Source organism: Muntiacus reevesi, chromosome 9 (assembly GCF_963930625.1).
Source record: "Muntiacus reevesi chromosome 9, mMunRee1.1, whole genome shotgun sequence".
NCBI classification, from domain to species: Eukaryota; Metazoa; Chordata; class Mammalia; order Artiodactyla; family Cervidae; genus Muntiacus; species Muntiacus reevesi.
In genome coordinates, this window is record NC_089257.1 from 60860175 (window position 1) to 60881392 (window position 21218).

Below are 21218 nucleotides of genomic sequence, written 5' to 3' on the forward strand. Positions count from 1 at the left end.
GCTGCCACCACTTGGAATGTTAACTGTTCTTCAAAGCTCATTTCAAATGACAACTTTCCATAAAGTCCTTCCTTGTTACAACTGGATGTGCTTTCTCCCTCCTTTGAGACCTCACAGAACTTAATATTTTCCTTCTAACAATGTCAACATTTTGCCTTTGTAGTATAATTACCTGCATACCCTTGATTCAATCTCAAACAACAAAGGTTTATTAAGTATCTAGCACTATATGCCAAGCAGTATTCAGACTTTGGGGAAACACAAAAAACAAAAAAACCCCTTTCCTCTTAGAGTATATATTCTAAGAAGACAAAGGACCTTGACCACAGATATTTTAATTATATTTTTGTGGGAGGTACCCTATTTTGTAGATGTAAGTGTTAAATATTTGAAGTAAATCTGCCATCCCAATATTGTGCAATCATTTCAATCATTATATAATTTTTTATCAGCAGCAAATTATTTTCTACAATCTTAAATTTTATCAAGTCAACACTTTGAAACTCTTAACATAAAGCAAAGGCATTATTCATTATATAACTGGACATTTACAGAGACATTTTCCCACTCTTACCCCCATGAGCACAGGACTAGTAATTCTCTCCATATTCCCAGATGCTCCAGGTGAATGAGGGGATGTCATGATGGGAGACATATGTCCAACGACTGACGGTTCTACTTCAGAATCAGCAAGAGGAATCTGGGGCGACCCAGGGGGGCGTCCCTGAACAGTGAGAGCTACATAGGAACCGGCTTCGGGGAGAGAGGTGGCAGAAAGGGGAGGAAAGGAGAGTAACATTGTTAGAAAAACTTTATGCCGTTTCACTACACAATCTCTGATAGTCCTAAAAGATCTAGTTATGTGAGAAAGCTTCACCATCTGCTGGCCAATCATTTCTCCACAGAAAAAGAATCCAATCTGTCATTTTGCTTTTATGACTCCCCTACAAATCTAAAAGAACAATGCCATTTTTAGATAACAAATTATTACTCGTAAGATCCGATATTACTTAAAAGCAAGTAAGATTTATAACCACAATAATTTTTAAAATTTAGATATGAATGACTTATTATCAACCACCTACTAATGGCTATATTCCATTTCTCAAATGGAAATTTAAAAAATCACCATATTAAGATGATACTAATTAGGCAAGGCTTTAACTAACTCTGTAATGATGCCACTTTAAATTAACTTTAAAAAATGAGTGTGACCAAAAAAAAATCACACAAAAAAAAGAGGAAAAAAAGCCACAACAAATAAGTAGTAAGTTTCAATTTTTAAAATTTGGAGGAAAAGACAAATTGAGTAGGTATTTTACAGGGGAAAAAATTATAGAAAGCAAAGTTACCTATAACCAGAGACTCAACAACAGATATTCATTCTTTATCTAGAATCAAAAATAACACTTTCCAAATAAATAACTTTTCTAGATAACTGATCTTTAATGACAAAATGTTTCTCTTATACTTTAAATTGTATTTCATAGTGTTTCTTTTCACTTACTCTTCCAAGAAACTCAATGGCAATTATTTCAGTGTTTCAGGCTCTAAAAACTTGGTTTTTTTTTACACTTAATCATTAATGCTGTGATATTGGTGAGACTTTAGGCATATACCCTTTTAAAGTTTTTCAATCAAAAACACTCTATGACTGTCACAAAGTCATCTGATGTATCTTATTGACTTATCCATGTTTGTCTTTCAAAGCGCCCTGATTCTTCCCTTTCCTTCTTTAGATATTTTTAAACTGGTTTGACTTGAAATCACTTTTATCATGTCCAGAATCTGGATTGAAGAGTAGGACATGAGGGAACTCTACTATAAGTATAGTACACAGGGATTAGGCATTTCAAATTTATATCTGTTCTCAATACTTAAGACTGTTTTATGCTTATTTTGAGTTTTCAGCTAGGCTCTTGTTATTGGATAAGTAATCTACTGCTATAGTCTGAAGATTTAAGTAAAATTGATATTGGAACACAGTTACAAGGCATATATTTATTATCATAAACCTATTTATATAGTACATAAAAATTTACAATATAGTAAATTTATATTTATGTACATCTTTATTTAGTACATAAATATGTACTAAATACTATAAACAAATATGCACTAAATAAATATATTTATTTAGTGCATATTTATACTGTACATAAAAAAAAGTCACAGTCTCATTAACTAAGTAACCACATTTATTCAAGAATGAGGATCTAATTCTGATCTTCCCATTTCTTTTTAAAATGTACTAAAGTTAAACACTAAGAACAAAACGACAGATTTACAGCACTAGTACTCTGATGAAAAGGTAAAGGAGTTCTCAGGTTACTTTATCTAAGCAGCAATAAGGCCAAGAAAGATTCCAGTTTATTCAATTTATTTTAAAGAGGTCCACTTACTGAAAAGAAGTAATATTAAATAAAGAAGTAGTGTTTCTGCTTGGCCATAAACACCTATCTCTTAACTACAGTCTACTATCCTGTGGAATAGTCTGATACAAAAGATTATAAATTCTTAACCCTGGGGATTTCCAAGAGAAGATCACTCCCCTGGATTATTTAATCATTTACTTATCTGAGGGAATATGATTATGTTACTTGAAGTTCCATTTCAGTTCATCCAGCCATTGTGTCTGATTTTTTAACCTATTCTCTTTCAGATCAACTCATCCATTTCTTTCAAATGTTTTCAACATAACCAAGAATGACAAGGACATTATAATCAACCATATATGTGAAGCGGACTAAAGATGAAGTGAAAAAAAGTGAAAGTGTTAGTCACTCAGTCATGTCCGACTCTGTGACCCCATGGACTCTGCAGCCCGCCAGGCTCCTCTGTCCACAGCAACTCTCCAAGCAAGAAGACTGGAGTGGGTAGCTATTTCCTTCTCTAGGACAGCTTTCCAACTGAGGGACCAGACCTGGGTCTCCTGTATTGCAGGTGGATTCTTTTCTCTCTGAGCCACCAGGGACTAAAGATGGTTATTAGTAAGTTAAGAATTTTCACCTCAGACTTTAACATAGGGGTCAGTAAACTCCATCCAAGGGACTAAATTCAACCCACAGATTATTCTGGCAAATAAAGTTTTACTGAAACACAGCCACGTCCATTCACTGATGTATTGTCTATGCCTGCTTTTACACTATAATGAGAGTCAAGTGGCAAACTATCTGGCCCACAAAGCCTAAAAAATTTACTATCTGGCCTGTTGCAGAGAATGTTTGCTGATCTTTGCTTTAAGGGTTTCAGAAACAAAACTGTGAAAAACATTCACCTACATTTGATTAGCTTCACCACTTCCAAATGGTTTGAATGAGTCACCAGTGTTCCATTCACCTATAAAAAAATGAAAATAGTGTGTGTCAGATACATTCTAGTTGATACAATGGATAAACTGATTTTAGTAATTGTTATACACAATACAACCAATTATAATATAGTAAACAGGGCTATATTAAAACGTGTATATATCTGGTTCAGTATTCACTTCTACCACTATTCTACAAGGTATATGGCGTGCATGCATGCAAAGTCACTTCAGTCCTATCTGACTCCATGTGACCCTATGGACTGCAGTCTGCCAGACTACTCTGTCCACGGGATTCTTCAGGCAATAATACTGGAGTGGGTTGCCATGCCCTCCTCCAGGGGATCTTCCTGACCCAGGGATCAAGCCCCTGTCTCTTATGTCTCTGCACTGGCAGGAAGTATCTTTACCACTAGCACCACCTGGGAAGCCTTCTATAAGGTACACTCAGCAATAAAATGAACTTGAGCACCAAAAAAGGCCTTGATTTTAAGGACATTATAACTTATTCGCCATGAAAAATGATAAAGTATACTATGCAACAGATACACAAATCCTTCACAGTGAAGAACCCTTGCAAATAGAAAAGCTATCTATGCTTTTAATTGCAAATTCATTGGTTTTCCAAAAGCATAATATATTTTTCAAAAGATGAAAAACCAATATTCTACAATAATATTTAATTTACTTTTCATTTTCTAATCATGACCTAATCTTCACAGAGAAAATTAAATTTTCAGACAGGCTAAATGTAGGAAGTGTTCTCCATAATTTCCATTAAACCAGAGAAATTAAGGTAAAAATATCAAACATGGATCTAATATTAACATTATTTTTTCTGAGGTAAGTAATACTAATTTTTACAAGTTCAAATTTATCAGGGTATAAAATTGAAGCAAAAGTACACTTGTCAGGCCCACCAGAGGCAATCATGATTAAGCATGATGCTTAATCTTTGAGATGCTATTCTAATATACACACACCAGATAGACAAGCATACACACACATTATAACTGTCTTTTTCTGCAAATAAAAAAATACTGTTTTATTGTATTATGGATGCCTTTCAATATAGGTACAAATAGACCTAATCTATTCTTTTTAAGAGCTGGTGATGTAACGCAATTTATTTCTCTGCTGCTGCTAAGTTGCTTCTGTCGTGTCCAACTCTGTGCGACCCCATAGATGGCAGCCCATCGGGATCCTCCATCCCTGGGATTCTTCAGGCAAGAATACTGGAGTGGGTTGCCATTTCCTTCTTCAATTTATTTCTCTGGCCCTCAGTTTATGCATATTTAGATTGCTTACAAGTTTTCAACATGATAAAGCTTAAGTAAATTTTCCTATATACATATCATTTCACATTTGAACACCATTTCCTTAGATAAGTTCCTAAAAGTAAAACTGTGGTCCAAGTTTATATACTTTCTAAAAATATGTAACTTTTGATACACATTCACCAATTTCCATCCAAATAGGTTTCACCTAATTTATAAGAGTAGCCATGGTACCAGTCCCAAACTATATCAAATGTGTATTAGCAGTTTTTAAAATTTCTGACAAGCAAATACATTTTAACCTATCATTTAATTTCTATCTCTTTGCTATCAGTGAGATTGGACATATCCCATTGATATATTATCTTTTTCAATTACTCTGGGGAATTGCCTGATAAAATTCTTTGCCCATCTTTCTATTAGACTATTTATTCTCTTGTTAGTAATTTTAAAGTGTTCTTTATAGTATAGTAGATTCTATAATATGTTTCAAATATTTATTTCCAGATAGTTCTTTGCAAATATGTTCATGGTGTCTTTTCCTGTATGGTAATTTGATTTTAAGTAATCACATTAGTCAGTTGCCTAATAATCAGTGACTAATTCATACTTACTCTACTGATCAAAACTCAAGGCCTGTTTCTGGACTCTCTATTGTGTTCCACAGATAGATCCATATTTATACTACAGTCACTTGCTTCGAATTAATCTACACCATCTCACCTCCCATTTACCTCTTCCCATAATACCTTTGCAAAATTTCTTTAGAAGAAATAATCATTTGGAAGTTTGACAAGGAATGGCACACCTCCCAAATTAATTAAAAAATTATAATGAGAATTTCTTGCTAAGAGATTAATTTGGAGAAATAAGATCTTTACAACAGTGATTTACTCTCCTGACAAGGACACACATGACTCTATTTATTCAAAACTTTTATTATGCTTTTCAGTAAAGGGTAGCATTAATATTAAGATAAATGAAATAAATTTTTATCGTCAATAAATCCATCACCTATAACATGTAGCTTTTAATAAAAATTCAAGCTAAAAAATTAAAATATGGCTAGTATATGCTGCTTTATATTTCTACCACAAATCTCCTAAGTCTTTTCCTTACCTTGATGATTCGATCACCTGTCTGTACTCCAGCCCGCATGGCTGCTCCATCTATAATAGAAATTAATTCTTAAAATGCAATTCATTTACATTCACTGACAATCTTCTCAAAAGAGAAGCATGGAACAAAATGGTTAAAAACATGGATTGTAAGGTCAGACAGACAAGGTCCAAATCCTGCTTCTGTCACTCACTAGCTGGGTGATCATGGTCACATTTTATGTTTTTCTTTTCCCCCACTCTAAGCCTCAATATCCCCTGTAAAATGGATATTAAAAAGTACCAAAGTACCCCCCCTCAAATTACAGCAACTAACATAAAGGAAGTATTCAATATATAGTAATATTGCAGTAGTATAAGATATTATAGTCATTTGAGGGGAAAAGATGGATATTTTTGAGTGTACAACCATTTCTTTAATCTATCACTACCTAAATATCTCTGGTACCATGAAGAAAAAAAATTAACACAAACTTCCATAAGTGATGATGCTTAAAGTATCATGAGTAAAGAGTCATGTGATTTTTCTAAAACATATAAGAACTTTTTTCTTTCCATAAAATACAAAAGGAAATCAACTGGGATAAATTCATGCCTATAACTAACACTAAAGACAAATCTAGTACAGTAAGGCCATATGACCTATGATGTACGTGATTATTTTACTCTAAGCAATAGACATTTTTTAAGCTTTTCTGTTCTTACTCTGCGTGCTCCCAGTGACAAGACTGTTTTTTAAAAATGCCTTGCCTTCTTTGACAGACTGTACGAACACTGGATTGTCTCCACTGACCGTCAGCCCAAATCCATTGTCATCCTTCTGAATGATCACACAGCGCTGAACAAGACCTGCATAAGAACCACGGGTAAAGAGAGAAGGAAGGAGAAAACAGAGGAAAAAAATTCAATAATCATGTCAGTAGTAACGAACTGTGTTCCACCTGGAGAAACAGAAGGCAGCACATGAAACCCATGTGAAAAATAAAGAGCACTAACCCCATAAGCAAAACACACACAAGAATATCACAGGGCCATATATATTGGTTTCTCAAAGGAAAGGTAGGGTAGAATTGCTCCAGGATTAAAAATAGCTAAGGCGAACTGGAAAAGGTAAAGTATTAGAGAGAAGACAGATGGAAGCCCATTCAAGTCTATGCAATTTATTTGTAATATAAAATTCTACCCCCACTTCCTTGTGTTTTTAAGTGCTCTAAATGGTATTTACACCCAAGACAATCGAACATTCTGGGACATTAGGCTAGGAGCAGCCCATGGTAAACTCTAGAGAAGTTCACTATTACTCTCAAAAAAACATATTGAGAAAAGCAGACTATTAAAAAGAAAGGAATGCTGAGAGAGCACCTGTGGCTCTTCTGAAAAGTCCAAAGCAAAGAAACACTTTGGCGTACAGAAATAATAAAAAGAAAAGACAGTAGAAAAGATAAAAGAACTTGTGAACTTCACCAGCTCTTTAATTTCCTTCATATACTTACCTGATTGCTACAGAGAATTTGTTTTCCTTCCACTTAAACAGCAAACAAAAATTGTCAACGTAAGGTGAGAGAAAGAAGACCACAACCAAAGAACAGGGATAAACCAGAACCCTGGTTAATGCCCAGGGCTGTTTTTATCAGAGAGCAAGACTGGGAGATCCCGAACTCTGTGTTAGCCAAAGCTATCATATATACTTCCAGCTTTACAGTATCTAAATGCTTCACCAAAAACGAATGTATAAAAACAATATATAGAAATAACACATGTATAATGATGATTGGCAAATAAAAACTCCTTCAAAATTAAGATTTTTATACAAAGAGGCATGATCTTTTAAATGAGTGTGATGTACAAAACAAAGAAAGTGCTGAAGGCTGCACGTTAATGAGTATACATGCATATTTCTTGCTATTAATGAAATGACAGAAGTACCAGCTTCCCTGGTGGCTCAGATGGTAAAGAAAGTTCCTGCGATGAGGAAGCGCTGGGTTCGATCCCTGGGTTGGGAAGATCCCCTGGAGGAGGGCGTGGCAATCCACTCCAATGTTCCTGCCTGGAGAATCCCCTTGGATAGAGGAGCCTGGCGGGCTACAGTCCATGGGGTTGCAGAGTCGGACACAACTGAGTGACTAAGACAGCACACAGGAGCCTACTACAGATGACAAACTAGAATAACTGCATCCCTGAATGGAAAAGAGGAAACTTGAACCTTAATTTATTAACTTACAACAAACCATGAACCTTAAGATAAAAGCTAAAACTTTTCATAAGAACACATAGGAACAAATCTTCAAGACCTTAGGACAGGCAGAGAGATCTTTCAGGATGCAAAATGCACCAATCATAAAGTAAAAACCCAGCGAATTGGATTCAAAATTTTAAATAATTGCTGTCCTAAAGACACTAATAAGAAAATGAAAAGGCAAGCCACAGACTGGGAGAAAACATTTGTAATACAAATTACTGATAAAGCACTTGTACCCAGATTCTTATTTTTTTAAAAAGTAACTCTACAATCCAGTAATGGAAGACGTATTTGAAAGGGACAAAAGATTTGAATAAACACATCACACACAAAGATGCACTGGTGGCCAATAAGCACATGAAAAGGTACTCAATATCTGCTGCCTTCAGGAAAATGCAAGTTAAAACACAATGAGACACCACCACATACTAGTTCAGTTCAGTTCTCAGTTGTGTCCAACTCTTTGCGACCCCGTGAACCGCAGTACCTCAGGCCTCCCTGTCCATCACCAACTCCCAGAGTCCACCTAAGCCTATGGCCATTGAGTCAGTGATGCCATCCAACCATCTCATCCTCTGTCGTCCCCTTCTCCTCCTGCCCTCAATCTTTCCCAGCATCAGGGTCTTTTCAAATGAGTCAGCTCTTCGCATCAGGTGGCCAAAGGTTTGGAGTTTCAGCTTCAACATCAGTCCTTCCAATGAACACCCAGGACTGATCTCCTTTAGGATGGACTGGTTGGATCTCCTTGCAGTCTAAGGGACTCTCACGAGTCTTCTCCAACACCACAGTGCAAAAGCATCAATTCTTCGGCACTCACCTTTCTTTATAGTCCAACTCTTGCATCCATACATGACCACTGGAAAAACCATAGCCTTGACTAGACAGACCTTTGTTGGCAAAGTGATGTCTCTGCTTTTTAATATGCTATCTAGGTTGGTCATAACGTTGCTTCCAAGGAGTAAGCGTCTTTTAATTTCATGGCTGCAATAACCATCTGCAGTGATTTGGAGCCCCCCAAAATAAAGTCAGCCACTGTTTCCACTGGTTCCCCATCTATTTGCCATGAAGTGATGGGACCGGATGCCATGATCTTAGTTTCCTGAACCTTGAGCTTTAAGCCAACTTTTTCACTCTCCTCTTTCACTTTCATCAAGAGGCTCTTTAGTTCTTCTGCACTTTCTACCATAAGGATGGTGTCATCTGCATATCTGAGGGTATTGATTATTCTCCTGGCAATCTTGATTCCAGCTTGTGCTTCCTCCAGCCCAGTGTTTCTCATGATGTACTCTGCATGTAAGTTAAATAAGCAGGGTGACAATATACAGCCTTGACGTACTCCTTTTCCTATTTGGAACAGTCTGTTGTTCAATGTCCAGTTCTAAGTGGTGCCTCCTGACCTGCATATAGGTTTCTCAAGAGGCAGGTCAGGTGATCTGGTATTCCCATCTCTTTCAAAATTTTCCACAGTTTGTTGTGATCCACACAGTCAAAGACTTTGGCATAGTCAATAAAGCAGAAATAGATGTTTCTCTGGAACTCTCGTTTTTTCGATGATCCAGTGGATGTTGGCAATTTGATTTCTGGTTCCTCTGACTTTTCTAAAACCAGCTCGAACATCTGGAAGTTCACGGTTCACATATTGCTAAAGCCTGGCTTGGAGAATTTTGAGCATTACTTTACTAGAGTGTGGGATGAGTGCAATTGTGTGGTAGTTTGAACATTCTTTGGCATTGCCTTTCTTTGGGATTGGAATGAAAACTGACATTTTCCAATACTGTAGCCACTGCTGAGTTTTCCAAATTTGCTGACATATCGAGTGCAGCACTTTCACAGCATCATCTTTTAGGATTTGCCAATAGTTCAACTGGAATTCCATCACCTCCACTAGCTTTGTTCGTAGTGATGCTTCCTAAGGCCCACTTGACTTCACATTCCAGGATGTCTGGCTCTAGGTGAGTGTGAGTTATCACACCATAATATTATCTGGGTTGTGAGGATCTTTTTGGTACAGTTCTTCTTTGTATTCTTGCCATCTCTTCTTAATATCTTCTACTTCTGTTAGGTCCATACTATGTCTGTCCTTTATTGAGCCCATCTTTGCATGAAGATATCTCCCTTGGTGTCTCTAACTTTCTTGAAGAGATCTCTAGTCTTTCCCATTCTACTGTTTTCCTCTATTTCTTTGCACTGATCACTGAGGAAGGCTTACTTATCTCTCCTTGCTATTCTTTGGAACTATGCATTCAAATGGGAATATCTTTCCTTTTCTCCTTTGCTTTTCACTTCTCTTCTTCTCACAGTTATTTGTAAGGCCTCCTCAGACAGCCATTTTGCTTTTATGCATTTCTTTTTCTTGAGGATGGTCTTGATTCCTGTCTCCTATACAATGTCACAAACCTCTGTCCATAGTTCAACAGGCACCCTGTCTATCAGATTTAGTCCCTTAAATCTACTTCTCACTTCCACTGTATAGTCATAAGGGATTTGATTTAGGTCATACCTGAATGGTCTAGTGGTTTTTCCCACTTTCTTCCACTTAAGTCTGAATTTGGCAATAAGCAGTTCATGATCTGAGCCACAGTCAGCTCCCGGTCTTGTTTTTGCTGACTGTATAGAGCTTCTCCATCTTTGGCTGAAAAGAATATAGTCAATCTGATTTTGGTGTTGACCATCTGGTGATGTCCATGTGTAGAGTCTTCTCTTATGTTGTTGGAAGAGGGTGTTTGCTATGACCACTGTGTTCTCTTGGCAGAAATGTATTAACCTTTGTCCTGCTTCATTCTGTACTCCAAGGCCAAATTTGCCTGTTACTCCAGGTGTTTCTTGACTTCCTACTTTTGTATTCCAGTCCACTATAATGAAAAGGACATCTTTTTGGGTGTTAGTTCTAGAATGCCTTGTAAGTCTTCATAGGTCCATTCAACTTCAGCTTCTTCAGTGTTACTGGTCGGGGCATAGACTTGGATTACTGTGATATTGAATGGTTTGCCTTGGAAACGAACAGAGATCATTCTGTCATTTTTGAGACTGCATCCAAGTATTGCATTTCAGACTCTTTTGTTGACTATGATGGCTACTCCATTTCTTCTAAGGGATTCCTGCCCACAGTAGTAGATATAATGGTCATCTGAGTTAAATTCACCCATTCCAGTCCATCTTAGTTTGCTGATTCCTAGAATGTCGACGTTCACTCTTCCTGTTTGACCACTTCCAATTTGCCTTGATTCATGGACCTAACATTCCAGGTTCCTATGTGATACTGCTCTTTACAGCATCAGACCTTCCTTCTATCACCAGTCACATCCACAACTGGGTGTTGTTTTTGCTTTGGCTCCATCCCTTCATTCTTTCTGGAGTTATTTCTCCACTGATTTCCAGTAGCATATTGGGCACCTACCGACCTGGGGAGTTCATCTTTCAGTGTCCTATCTTTTTGCCTTTTCATACTGTTCATGGGGTTCTCAAGGCAAGAATACTGAAGTGGTTTACCATTCCCTTCTCCAGCAGAGAAGGGAATTCTGTCAACTGTCCATTAACAGAAAAATAGATTAAAAAAAAAAAAAGCCATATATCCATTACAATAAAATACTACTTAGGAAAAAAAGGAAGGAACTACTCACACATGCAATAAATATGGATCACAAAAACATCACGTTAAGCAAAAAAGGAAGATACAAAAGACTATAAATATTACATGATTCCAATGTAGAACAAGCAAAGAAGTCAACTATAGTAACAAAAAGTAGATTAGTGGTTGCCTAGGGACAAAATGGGATGGAGAGGTAAGAATGACTGCAATGAGATATATGAAACAACTTTTTGGGTTGATGGAAATGTTGTATATCTTAATTAAGGTAATGGTTGTATGAATATTTATCTGTCAAGACTTACTGAATTGTATACTTAATATGAATGCATTGTACTTTATGTAAATTGGATCTCAAAGAAGTTAACTTTCAACTTTAAAAAAAATGAGACCTCAATTCTAGAGTCTACCAAGTACTAAACAATATTTGAATTCATAAATTCACCACTCTTCCAAAATAGGAAACTAATGTGGGCAGAGGAAAGATAACCCATCAGAATTTAACCATTTTTCTTTTGTTTAATGTTGCTTCCTTCAAGTAATTAGGAAAAATTCTAAATAGAATGAGTATGAATACATAAAATCAGGGGAAAAGACATTCTTTCTTATAATTTCTAATACACAATACAATAAATATAAGTATCAGAGAATGCTGTTTTACAGGAAATTTTAAAAATGCAAACCCAGCTTTAGAAACATAAAGTATCTAATGAGCTTCTTTACAGTCATTTGAAATATCAAAATAAATTAGATATTTTGAATTTTTGAATATCTGAAGTCAAGACAGTTGCAACACTGAATATGTATTTTTTCATACTATAACTATCCCCTCCAGTTATCTCATCTCACTTCCAAAGGGCTGAAAATCAGTTGAGTTAGAGGATTCTAATATTGATGTTTGCTTGCTAAGCCACTGATCTTCTTAAGCAGACTCTCTTTCAGATTCCTGTAAAGAATTGAGTGCTTGTACACAATGAGAGGAGTAATGGAGGTTAAGAGTTTGCTATATTTGTGTATTTCACTTGAATATAATGAAACTAAAGTCTCTAGCTTAAAATACTAAGGGCTCATAAATGTGAGTTATTACTTTATTATGATTAGGGGTGAGCTGCCCTTGGATTTTCCTGCTCAGAAAAATATTATTTATCTATGCCATCAATTAAAAATCATTTAAAAATACTTTTGTGTCAACGAACTCATATTATTAATGTAAATAATACTTAGGAGAGTCAATCCTCATTTATGTCTTTGTCTGAATTTTGTTTTAATAGACCAGCAAATTACTTTGAGATTGGTTAGGGAATATGGAGATTTTACAGAGCTTCTTGTAATACCTTTAGAAGATGAGAGACAGTAAGAAGTCCTCAAGAAACAAATCATCTTCTCTCATAAAATTTTTCCTAAATATCAAGACTGGGTTAGGGGCCCCATTCTACCTACCACTGCACCCTCTGTTTACTCTTGGAGCATCTTTACCAGTCACAAGTGATTTGCATTTATCCTCTCATTAGATTATATAGTGTTAAGAATTCAGGGGCGCTACCTTGTTTACAAACTCATCTCAGGACCTGGTGTATGTTCTGGAATAAAAGGAAATTTTTTAAATTGCTAATGAATTAATGAATATCAGAAGCACACAGGAGTCTAGCTGTTGCTGCTGCTAAGTCGGTTCAGTTGTGTCCGACTCTGTGCGACCCTATGGACAGCAGCCCACCAGGCTCCTCTGTCCATAGGATTCTCTAGGCAAGAATACTGGAGTGGGTTGCCATTTCCTTCTTCAACAGGAGTCTAGAGATGGATGGAAACTTAGGAAGGGAGGTGATCAGAGATTTAAAAAAAAATACTAATACACAGTTAATTTTAGCAAATATATTTAGGGTCCTAATAGACTGCTAAGTATTGAAAAAATATATTACGGTTACTTCAGAATACTGAAAACCTGTATTCTCCAATTCAAAATTGTTCAGTGTGATAACTTTGATTTCCCCTTTGATTCTACATTAAAAGGAACAGATAAAGGACAAAGGAGAAAAAGCAATATGCACATCATATTCATCTCTTTCTTCTCCTTAACACCATTATACTGTACACTTATTATTAAGTTCATCTACCAGTCTGAGAGTCTGACACACCTGAACATCTAAGAATTACTAGGCCACCAAAGCAAAAAGAAAACACACATACATAGCCAATTCAGGATCTATGGAATTCAAATTATTGAAATGTTCTACTTATTGTAGACTAGAAGGTGATTCAACCCACACAGAGGATAAATTCCACTAAGTACTAAAAAGGATTTGAATTCACAAATTCACCACTCTTACAAAATAGGAAACCACAGTACTGATTGACATCACCAGTACTAACTTGTCGTATTTTTGAAATGTCCTTTTTGACAAAAAGCATTTACTTTTTTGGGCAAATTTGTGTTAAGCATCTACTAGTTATTTAGCACTGTAATCAGTAGGTGTTATGAGCAATACAAAACTACTAGGAGTCTTTGCTCTCAAAGAACTTAAAATCTTGGTGGGGAAGGATAATGAAGAAACGAATAGGGCAGCAATGGCAATGTCTAACAATATAATCAAATAACAGGCCCAATATGTTATTAAAGAAGGGCGAGATTTAAAAAATGGACTCCTAATTACAGAATGTCTATTCCCAAATTTTCTTAACTTTAAAAAAAAACCTTTGACCATGTTAACTTTTTCTGGTTCTTACAAACACATATTGTCCGTGGTTTGTTTGCTGTTTGCTGGTTTATTTGTCTAATTCCCTTATTCTCTGGTATAAACATTATTAATTATACTCACCATACAAATGTGTTTATCTCTGAATACAAATTTTTATAAGGTCACAAAGTGACTTTAATGTGAACCGTAACCAAGTACTTTGTATGAAGACAGGCAGAGAGAGTGTTCAACAAGTAAGGTAATGATGTATAGCAAAAACCATTACAATATTGTAAAGTAATTAGCCTCCAACTAAAAAAAATAAATGGAAAAATAAATAAATAAAAAGAAAAAAGAAAAAAAAATTTGAGATTTAGTCACAGGAATATTTCTTTACTCTCACTGTCCTTAGTGCTATATGAAGATTTTTTTTCGCATAACTATTTATAATTGCATATGGAGTGCTGGTAATCAAATGCACATCTCTATTATCATACTTACAAAAAAGGATTTCTTCTGTACCAGACTGTGAACTTCTAGAAAGCAGGTACAGTCTCCTATTACCTTTTAATCTATCCCTTATCATAGTACCTGGCATATAATCAGTGCTCAATGAATATTTACTAATTTGAACTTATTTTATAAATATATCATACTCAAGTCATTTTTCAAGAAAAAGTAAAATCATATCCCTGAAAACTATGTGAAGTGAGGAAATACTTCTATACAGACACCAACCTTCTGCCCTGTCTAAATTCTAACTAACTTGATTCTCTATCTACCCTAAAATAACTCTAGTTACAAATAAGTGTTTCCTTATTTCTGGTCTTTTAAAGGAATATGGTACTTCATGTGGAAGCTGATATTAAATGTCATGCTTCATATTATCAGTGAAGTAAAAGTAGACAGTCTATCAAATTTATGTAAATATTATCCTTTCCTAAATTTTTCCCCTTTATAAACAAAAGACATGTTTTCCTGTTAAAATATTGTGGCTTTTTTAAAATGTTTTTTTACTGAAGTACCATTAATTTACAAATTCTGTTAATTTCAGGCATACAGCATAGTTAAACAGTGTTTTTGCAGATTATATTCCATTACAGGTTATTACAAGATACTCAGTATACTTCCCTATGCTATACAGTATATCCTTGTTTATCTATTTTATATATAGTACTTTGTATGTATTAATTCCATACCTCAAATCTGTACTTCCTCCCTTCCCTCTCTCCTTTGGTAACCAAAAGCTTGTTTTCTGTATCTGTGATTCTGTTTCACATATACATTCATCTGTATTGTTTTTAGATTCCACATATAAGTTATATCATATGGTCTTTGTCTTATTTCACTAGGCATAATGCTCTCTAGGTCTATGTGACTACAAATGGCATTATTTCATTTTTTATGGCTGAGTAATATTCCTTGATGTGTGTTATGATGTCCCTCTTTGTATACATACTTAAGATATTCTTTTTTAAAAACTGAAATATAGTTGATGGCTCAGTGGTAAAGAACCTGCCTGACAATGGAGGTTCCCTGGGTTGGGAAGATTCCCTGGAGAAGGGAATGGCAACTGACTCCAGTATTCTTGCCTGAGAAACCCCAACGACAGGGCCCGGTGGGCTATATATAGTCCATGGGGGTCCCAAAGAGTCAGACATGGCTTAGCAGCTGAGCACAAGCATTATTTATAAAAGTTGGTTCACAATATTGTGTTAGTTTCAGGTGTACAACTAAGTGATTCAGTTACATACATATTTATTTTTTCATATTATTTTCCATTATAGGTTATTACAAGATACTGAATGTAGTTCCTGTATTGGTACATCTTTTTAATCCAATCATTTGTTGGCAAGCACTTGAGTTGGCTCCACATCTGGGCTATTATAAACAGTGCTGCTATGAACACTGTGGTGCATTGTCTTTTCCAATTAGCATTTTTGTTTTTCCAGCTATATACCCAGGAGTGGAACTGTTGAATCATATGGTAGTTCTACTTCTAGTTTTTTAAGGAACTCAAACTGTCTTCCACAGTGCCTGTACCAATTTACATTTCGTCCAATGGTGTACAAGGGTTCCCGTTTCTCCACATCTTCTCTAACATCTGTTATTTATAGACTTTTTAATGGTCCTCATTCTGACAGGTATGAGGTAATACCTCATTGTGGTTTTGATTAGCATTTCTTAATAATTAGCAGTGATGAGCACTGTTTCACATGCCTGTTAGCCATCTACATATTTTCTTTGAAAAATGACTATTCAAGTCTTCTGCACATTTTTTGACTGGATTCTTTTTTCCTTGATATTAAACTGTAATGAGTTCTTTGTATATTTTGGATATTAACCCCTTGTTGTCACATCATTTGCAAATATTTTTTCCCATTCCACAGGTTGTCTTTTTGTTTTGTTGGTGTTTTCCTTAGCTGTGCAAAAGCTTTTGAGTTTCTTTAGGTCTCATTTGTTTATTTCTGCTCTTATTTCTTTTGCCTTAGGAGACTTATCCAAGAAAATTTTGCTACAATTTATGTCAAAGAGTATTCAATGCTCTCTTCTAGAGATTTTATGGTTTGGGGTCTTACATTTAGGTCTTTAAACCATTTTAAATTTATTTTTGTGTATGGTATGAAGGAATGTTATAGTTTCATTGTTTTACATATGGTCATCCAGCTTTCCCAGCATCACTTGAAGAGATTATCTTTTCTCCATTATTTATCTTGCCCACTTTGTTACAGATTAATTGACTGTAGTTGTGTAGATTTATTTCTGGGCTCTCTATTCTGTGCCATTGATCTATGCATTTGTTTTTGTGCCAATATTATGCTGTCTTGATTACTATAGCCTTGTAGTTTGAAGTCTGGGAGGATTATGCCTCCAGTTTGTTCTTTTGTCTCAGAATTGGTTTGGCAATTTGAGGTCACTGGTAATTTCATATAAATTTTAGGATTACTTGTTCTAGTTCTGCAGAAAATGTCTTGTGTATTCTGACTGCACTTAAATCTGTAGATTGCTTTGAGTAGTATGGCTATTTTAATAATATTAATTCTTCCAATCTAAGAGCCTGGAATATCTTTCTACTTCTTTCAATCAACTTGAATTTTCTTCATCACTGTTTTACAGTTTTTTAGAATACAGGTCTTTCACTTCCTTGCTTAGGTTTATTCCTATTTATTTTATTGTTTTGATGTGATCTTAAATGGAACTGTATTTTTTACTTTCTCTTTCTGATACTTCATTATTAATGTATAGTAGAAATGCAACAGATTTCAGTATATTAATCTTGTACCCTGCAATCTTCCTCAGTTCATTGATTGGTTTTAGCAGCATTTAAGTGGAGAATTTAGGGTTCTCTATATAAAGTATCATGCCATATGCAAAGGGTGACAGTTTCACCTCTTCCCTACTAATTTATATATCTTTTCTTTTTTAAAAAATTTTTTGTCAGACTGCTGTAGCTGGGACTTCCAATAGCATGTTAAACAGAAACAGTGAGAGTGAGCATCCTTGCCTTGTTTTTGAATTTAGCAGGAAGGCTTTCAATTTCTCACCATTGAATTTTATTGTGTGTTTCTCTTAAGTGGCCTTTACTATGTTGAGACATATTCCCACTATACTCACTTTGATAGGAGTTTTTTATCATGAATGGATGTTGCTTTTGGCAAATGTTTTTCTGCATCTATTGAGACGATCATGTGATTTTGTCTCTCCTTTTGTTAATGTGGTGTATCACATGGATTTGTGTACACTGAACCATTCCTGTGACCCTAGAATAAATACACCTAGATCATAATATATGATCCTGCTTGTGTATTGTTTAAGCTTTGTTTAAATATTTTGTATTTACATTCATTTATTTTACATCTATATTCATCAAAGATGTTGGTATGTAATTTTTTATATACTGTCTTTGGTTTTTTTATCAGGGTAATGAAGGAGATGGGAATACCAGACCACCTGATCTGCCTCTTGAAAAACCTGTATGCAGGTCAGGAAGCAACAGTTAGAACTGGACATGGAACAACAGACTGGTTCCAAATCGGAAAAGGAGTACGTCAAGGCTGTATATTGTCACCTTGCTTATTTAACTTATATGCATTATGTACATATAATTATGTACATATGAGAGTACATATGAGTACATTATGAGAAACACTGCGATGGAGGAAGCACTGGAATCAAGATTGCCAGGAAACATATCAATACCCTCAGATATGCAGATGACACCACCCTTATGGCAGAAAGTGCAGAAGAACTAAAGAGCCTCTTGATGAAAGTGAAAGAGGAGAGTGAAACAGTTGGCTTAAAGCTCAAGATTCAGGAAACTTAAGATCATGGCATCCGGTCCCATCACTTCATGGCAAATAGATGGGGAACCAGTGGAAACAGTGGCTGACTTTCTTTTTGGGGGCTCCAAAATAACTGCAGATGGTGATGATTGTAGCCATGAGATTAAAAGACGCTTACTCCTTGGAAGCAACGTTATGACCAACCTAGATAGCATATTAAAAAGCAGAGACATTACTTTGTCAACAAAAGTCTGTCTAGTCAAGGCTATGGTTTTTCCAGTAGTCATGTACGGATGCAAGAGTTGGACTATAAGGAAAGCTGAACGCCAAAGAATTGATGCTTTTGAACTGTGGTGTTGGAGAAGACTCTTGAGAGTCCCTTAGACTGCAAGGAGATCCAACCAGCCCATCCTAAAGGAAATTAGTCCTGGGTGTTCATTGGAAGGACTGATGTTGAAGTTGAAACTCCAAAACTTTGGCCACCTGATGCGAAGAGCTGACTCACTTGAAAAGACCCTGATGCTGGGAAAGATTGAGGGCAAATGGACATGAGTTTGGGTACTCTAGGAGTTGGTGATGGACAGGGAGGCCTGGGGTGCTGCAGTTCATGGGGTCCCGAAGAGTTAGACATGACTGAGCAACTGAACTGAACTGAACTGAACTGTCTGGTTTTCCCAGCACCACCTATTGAAGAGGCTATCTTTGCCCCACTGTATATTCTTGCTTCCTTTGTCAAAAATAAGGTACCCATAGGTGCATGGTTTTAACTCTCTATCTTGTTCCACTGGTCTATGTTTCTGTTTTTGTGCCAGTACTATACTGTCTTGATGACTGTAGCTTTGTAGTATAGTTTGAAGTCAGAAAGGTTGATTCCTCCAGCTCCATTCTTCTTTCTCAAGACTGCTTTGGCTATTCGGGGTCTTTTAAGTTTCCATACGAATTGTGAAATTTTTTGTTCAAATTCTATGAAAAATGCCACTGGTAGTCTGATAGGGATTGCACTCAATCTGTAGATTCCATTAGGTAGTACAGTCATTTTCACAATACTGATTCTTCCTACCTACATGGAATATCTCTCTGTTAACATCATCTTTGATTTCTTTCATCAGTGTCTTTTAATTTTCCATATACAGATCTTTTGTCTTCTTAGGTAGGTTTATTCCTAGATATTTTATTCTTTTTGTTGCAATGGTGAATGGGATTGATTCCTTAATTTCTCTTTCTGATTTTTCATTGTTAGTCTGTAGGAATGCAAGTGATTTCTGTGTATTGACCTTGTATCCTGTGACTTTGCTGAATTCACTGATTAGCTCTAGTAATTTTCTGATAGTTTCTTTAGGGTTTTCTATGTATAGTATCATGTCATCTGCAAACAGTGAGAGTTTTACTTCTTTATTTCCAATCTGGATTACTTTTCTTTTTTTTTTCTCTAATTGCGGTAGCTAGGACTTCCAAAACTATATAGAATAATAGTGGTGAAAGTGGACACCATTGTCTTGTTCCTATCTTAGCAGGAATGCTTTTAGTTTCTCACCACTGAGAATAATGTTTGCTGTGGGCTTATCATATATGGTCTTTACTATGTCTTTTTTTTGGGGGGGGGTCATTACTATGTTGAGGTAGCTTCCTTCCATGTCCATTTTTTGAAGTGTTTTTATCATAAATGGGTGCTGAATTTTGTCAAAGGCTTTTCTTTTTCTGCATCTATTGAGATAATCATATGGTTTTTATCTTTCAATTTGTTAAGGTGTATATGGTATATCACATTGATTGATTTGCACGTACTGAAAAATACTTGCCTCCCTGGAATAAATCTGACTTGATGATGGTGTATGAGCTTTTTAATGTGTGGCTGAATTCTGTTTGCTAGAATTTTGTTGAGGATTTTTGCATCTATGTTCATCAGTGATATTGGCCTGTAATTTACTTTTTTTGTGTTGTCTTTGCCTGGTTTGGGGGTTTCTCTGGTGGCTTAGCTGATAAAAGAATCCACCTGTAAAGTGGGAGACTTGGAGAAGGAAACAACTACCAACTCCAGTATTCTGGCCTGGAGAATTCCATGGACTGTCCATGGGGTCCACGGGGTCACAAAGAGTCAGACACGACTGAGCATCTTTTACTTTGCCTGGTTTTGGTATTAGGGTTATTGTGGCCTCGCAGAAAGAGTTTGGAAGTGTTCTTTCATCTGCAATTTTTGAAAGAGTTTCAGAAAAATAGGCATTAGTTCTTCTCTAAATGTTTGATAGAATTCCCCTGTGAAGCCATCTGGCCCCAGGGTTTTGTTTTTTGGGGAGTTTTTTGATCACAGTTTCAATTTCAGTGTTTGCAATTGGGTTGTTCATAATTTCTATTTCTTCCTGGTTCAGTCTTGGGAGATTGAACTTTTCTAAGAATCTGTCCATTTCCTCTAGGTTGTCCATTTTATTAGCATATAGTTGCTCACAATATTCTCTTATGATCCTTTGTGTTTCTGTGATGTCTGTTTTAACTTGTTTTTCATTTCTAATTCTGTTGATCTGACTTTTCTCCCTTTTTTTCTTGATGTGTCTGGCTAATGGTTTGTCAATTTTGTTCATCTTCTCAAAGAACCAGGTTTTAGTTTTGTTGATCTCTGGTAACGTTTCATTTCTTTTTCATTTATTTCTGCTCTGATATTTAGGATTTCTTTCCTTCTGCTGACTTTGGGGCTTTTTTCTGTTGTCCTTTTTTTAGCTGCTTTAGATGTAGAATTAG

The 21218-nt window shown here is 35.8% G+C and overlaps 1 protein-coding gene across 2 annotated transcripts in view; it reads right to left on the reverse strand.

The window, feature by feature from the left end:
• Positions 1 to 21218, reverse strand: part of ARHGEF12 (Rho guanine nucleotide exchange factor 12) — a 165268-nt gene that overhangs the window by 62592 nt on the left and 81458 nt on the right. For both annotated transcript variants that reach the window (XM_065945620.1, XM_065945619.1), the window contains 4 exons: positions 6456 to 6554; positions 5707 to 5756; positions 3282 to 3339; positions 575 to 753 (listed from right to left, as the gene is read on the reverse strand). In XM_065945620.1, coding sequence (XP_065801692.1) covers positions 575 to 753; positions 3282 to 3339; positions 5707 to 5756; positions 6456 to 6554 — 386 coding nt within the window. The remainder of the gene's footprint in view (positions 1 to 574; positions 754 to 3281; positions 3340 to 5706; positions 5757 to 6455; positions 6555 to 21218) is intronic.